General features: G+C 38.9%; 1 protein-coding gene across 1 annotated transcript; it reads right to left on the bottom strand.

Moving 5' to 3' along the window:
- Window positions 1–1,613: 1,613 nt before the first annotated feature.
- On the bottom strand, window positions 1,614–2,153 carry LOC108595804 (glutaredoxin-C4). Its single transcript, XM_017981094.1, has one exon. It carries the CDS (start codon window positions 2,026–2,028, stop codon window positions 1,678–1,680), a length of 351 nt encoding a protein of 116 aa, XP_017836583.1. The 5' UTR covers window positions 2,029–2,153; the 3' UTR covers window positions 1,614–1,677.
- Window positions 2,154–4,186: the final 2,033 nt, after the last annotated feature.

Genomic DNA, 4,186 nt, shown 5'->3' with positions numbered 1-4,186 from the left:
GCTGCATTGTGCGCAGTGCAGCGGCAGCGGTCGCTGGCCTTTTGATAGACGATTTATTAAGCGTTTATTATTAGTTTTTGCCTGGCTCGTTGGCTTTTGAGGCATTTTTGATTACAAATTCCAACATCCAAAGTGGCTGCAATTACTCGTGATTCACATACACACACACACACACGCATATATTTGTTTGCTATTAAGCTAGTTATTGCAGCAAGTTGGAAGATTTGCTAACAATAAAGTGAAAAGCAACCTCATGCATTTTGACAGCTTAAATTCAAGCATGAAGAAATTAAAAAGATTATTGAAAATATTAGTTAGACATTAACGACAGCTTGAGACTCTGTGCATAGGAGTAGTATTTGAGCATAAATAGGCGTTAAGATAATGGGTACTTTAAAAAGAAGCCACAAGTAGAACAAGAACAAGTAGAAGTTCGCTGCCTCAAGGAATTATAGCTGTAAGCAGATTGACAGATATATATATATATGACTATATTGACTTAGTAATCAAGCATAAAATATTTAAAGTAATCTGCCTTCTGATTTAATTACAAATCTCTCATTTAAACACACCATAAGCCTCTTCATTTGTTTTTTACAGAGTCTAATGCATTTGAAATTCAACAGACTGTAAATTTATAAATACTTTGATGATTGAAATTAATATTTACAAAACATCAGCTGTTCAGCAAGTTTCCTTTGTCACGCATTTAAGAAATTGTCTCTATTGTGCTCACGCTGCAAAAAGCCGAGCTGCTTCATTTATGCAACATAATGTGTCATGCAACAATAAAGTTAGCACAAGCAGAGGCTTTTATCTGCTCAATATGCCGCGTAAGTTGCTGCATCCTTCGTAAGCGTATGCACAACAATTAAAGACACACTCATCCTGCGCTTGTTGCTGCCACCTGCTTGTTGCAAGCGTTGCCTTCATTGTGCATGTTAAATGCACTGGAGCAGGCTGTGATTGTTGCTGTTGTTGCTGCTGCTGTCTGCCGCTTGCATTATTTGTAGCCAAGCAGGGCGCGTGTCAGCTGGCAAACACAATGCCGTGCAACATCTTTATGGCATGAATTTAACCTTTCAAAAGTTGCAGTCTACACAGCGACAGGGTCAACGTCAAGGGATCAGGGCTAGCGTGGAGTTCAGACTGGCATTAAACTTGCATGAGCGCTATTGGAAAAGGCGAACAGAAAAAAAAAGTCAAAGCAAACAAATGCAAAGCCAGCGCATCGTGTCACGCATACGTCGCGTTGTCTGTCGACTGCACCCACGTTTTATTATATCGCTTTGTCTAGACTGCAGCGCGTATGAGTAAGTTAGCAAAACATTTGCGCACTGCTTATAAGCACTTAGCCAAGTTTAAATCGCTGAGCACGGGCAAATAATTGATTGAATTTACTTTGGCAAATTACAGCAATTTGTTGACATTTTGTAAATTGTTTTCAAATTGCTGACACAATGTCGAATTTAGTTTGCTGTCACATTAAATTGTGCGATTTACTGTTTATGCAAGTGCAGCAGGTGTGGCATTCAGAAAAAAAAGTAAACTGAACAGCGACACGTGGCGTATGCGTAATTTGGCTTATCGATTGACGCGGCAATAGGGCAACATTTGAAAGCAAGCCTTTTAATATTTATTTGAACCAAAATTATTTCAACATAACCTCAACTGCATTCATTGAAAGTATCTCTGCAGTATTCCCTGTTCATAGAGACGCTTCACATCTGTGCCGCCCCCAACGAACTTGCCATTGATAAAACAACGCGGCACAGTGCGTGCTCCAGTCATTTCGCCCAGCACCGCTTGTATCTCATCGCCATCCGGTCGATAGTCCAGCTCCACAATAGTCATCTTAACGTCCAGCTTTCGGAACTGCTCCTTGGCCATGCTGCAGTATGGACAATACGATTTGCTAAATATCACAACCTTGTTGTTGGCAATGATTTCGCGAATGAAACGCGCATGGGGTCCGTCCATGTTGACATACATCATTGGTGTGTGCAGTGCGCTGACAACGGAACCCATCTGTTGGATTGGCTCTAAGAATGAAGTGGGTGAAAAAAGGCAGAGAAAACGAATGTGGTTTGAAATTGGAAATTCGAAATTTGGATGCCTAATTTGAGAATGTAAATATGTTTCGAAGGCTGTATATAGACAAGCTCGGTCTGCTTGGATTTCAAAAATGAAAATAATGGAAACGATTTAATGAGCGTAAGATTCATTTGATAAGAGCTAAGAAGATTTCTGTGCACATTCGCATTTATTTATTAATTAATTGAAATTAATGAAATACCTTTTCACTGCGAAATCTTACGGGAGTCATTTCTGTAGACTTAAGTATATTAAGTGTAAAGTGCTTTGGATAACTGTAGAGTCGAGTGATAATGGGGACACCTAACCAGGAAATCTATATCTCAAAAAAGGAAAAAAGCACTTTGTGTGCTTTAAGTTTGCTTCAACCATTCAGGCAGAAGTTTAAGTTAAGTTTTTCCTCTGCCTGCTTACGACCTCTGGGTGACCTACGATTCTTCTTTTGAGAGTCATATCCGAAGTTTTGGGTGTTACGCTGTCTCTATTAATTAAAGGCTTATTATAGTAATATTATACTCAGGATAAAAAGAGCCTAAGAATGATGAATTTAAATGCGGGGACAATCTATACATGAAACAAAGAATTCCTAAAATAAAGAAATTCAATAAAAACTTATTATGCTATAAGTTTGCTGGGAGTGCTTACCGATCTGAAGTTTATATTAAGCTACTCCTCTGCCTGACCTATGAAACCTTTCTTCCAAAGTCCAAACCGAATAAAAGGTTTATTATATTAATTTTATACTCAGGATTAAAAGATAAATAAAGTGTTACCATTACATGCTTCAATCAAATTCTGGATTTTCTCTTTAAATATTTATGAAGTTGGAAATAAAATATTTGAAACCAACTCTTCTTCACTTTGAAACTGCACCTTGTGTTGATGACTTATGACACTTTCGCTTGAAAGCCAAAGGCCAAACCATCAACATCTGTCAGATGGATAACCGGAAAACTAGCTGCCACAAAGACAGAGACAGAGCCTTGGAGCGACACTTGCTAATGAAGCAGACAGTTGGTTATGGCTACACCTCAACTAATGGGTAAGAGATCAAAGTAACTGTTGAAACACTAGCTTCAATCGGTAAGTGTTTAAATATTAACTAACAGGCTGCAGGCAAAGTAATTTGCAGTCTGCAATGAAATTTTCGTTGCTGCTGCTGCCAAAACTTATCAGCTGACATATGAAAGGAAAATGGTTTTCATTAACGCAACACTTGCTTCACTTCCTGTGCCACACACACACATACACACACACACATGCTCATGTGTCCATGTCCATGTTCGTGTCCGTCGCAGACGCCAAGACAAGTTCCATGTAACAATGTAATTTATTGTGCGCCACCTTTGTTTTCAGTCAACACCCTCTCAACGCTGGGGTAATAAAACAATTTCTCAGCCCAACACATGCAACGTTGTTGCAACAATTTGACGCTGTAAATGAATTATCCCTGGGGTGGTGGCTCATCAACTTTGCAAGTAGCTGGGCCAACTCATTATGGCTAGCTTGTCTAGCTTTTATGGCCAACAACAAAACAAGCGCGCGTATGCAAAAGTGCCAAACAAGTAATTGCAGTCGCATGCGACAGTCAATGTTATCGCATGCTATAAAAAATTGTAGCCCACTGCGCAGGCTCTAAATATGAAGCGAATGTTCGCTCTCTGTTGCCAAGTTATGGCATTTAATTATTGTTGGGGAAATTTACTTACAATCATTTTAAATTGTTGGCGGTTTTTCCCAAGGATTAGTACTTAATTTGATTAGGCCATTCAATTTGAGTGGGCGTCGTTTTTATTGTCGCCTTGTTGATTTCATTGAATTTCATTGTGCCAATATTTGGCTGCCAATAACTATTATGTGGGCAATTAGGCAGCCTGGGGAGCTATAATAGTTGTTTAAATATTTCAACAGCAGTCTATAATAATATTGAATATTTAACTGGGCTAGCTTAGCCACTTGAATGCTGATCAATTAATTGACAAGCGGATTGATAGCTTAGCATTTGAACTCAACTCCATTTGTCTGCCAATACAATAAGACTTAACAAACTGTTGGTATAGCTTGAGACAAACACACACACACGCACAATCAA

The sequence above is a fragment of the Drosophila busckii genome, chromosome 2R (genome assembly GCF_011750605.1).
Source record: "Drosophila busckii strain San Diego stock center, stock number 13000-0081.31 chromosome 2R, ASM1175060v1, whole genome shotgun sequence".
Taxonomy (NCBI): domain Eukaryota; kingdom Metazoa; phylum Arthropoda; class Insecta; order Diptera; family Drosophilidae; genus Drosophila; species Drosophila busckii.
The sequence above is the reverse complement of the archived record's forward strand: the minus strand, read 5'-3'. Positions and strand labels throughout refer to the sequence as shown.

Excerpts from the sequence above, each read along its gene's own strand:
- LOC108595804 (XM_017981094.1), bottom strand. The coding sequence starts at position 2,028 with ATGGGTTCCGTTGTCAGCGCACTGCACACACCAATGATGTATGTCAAC.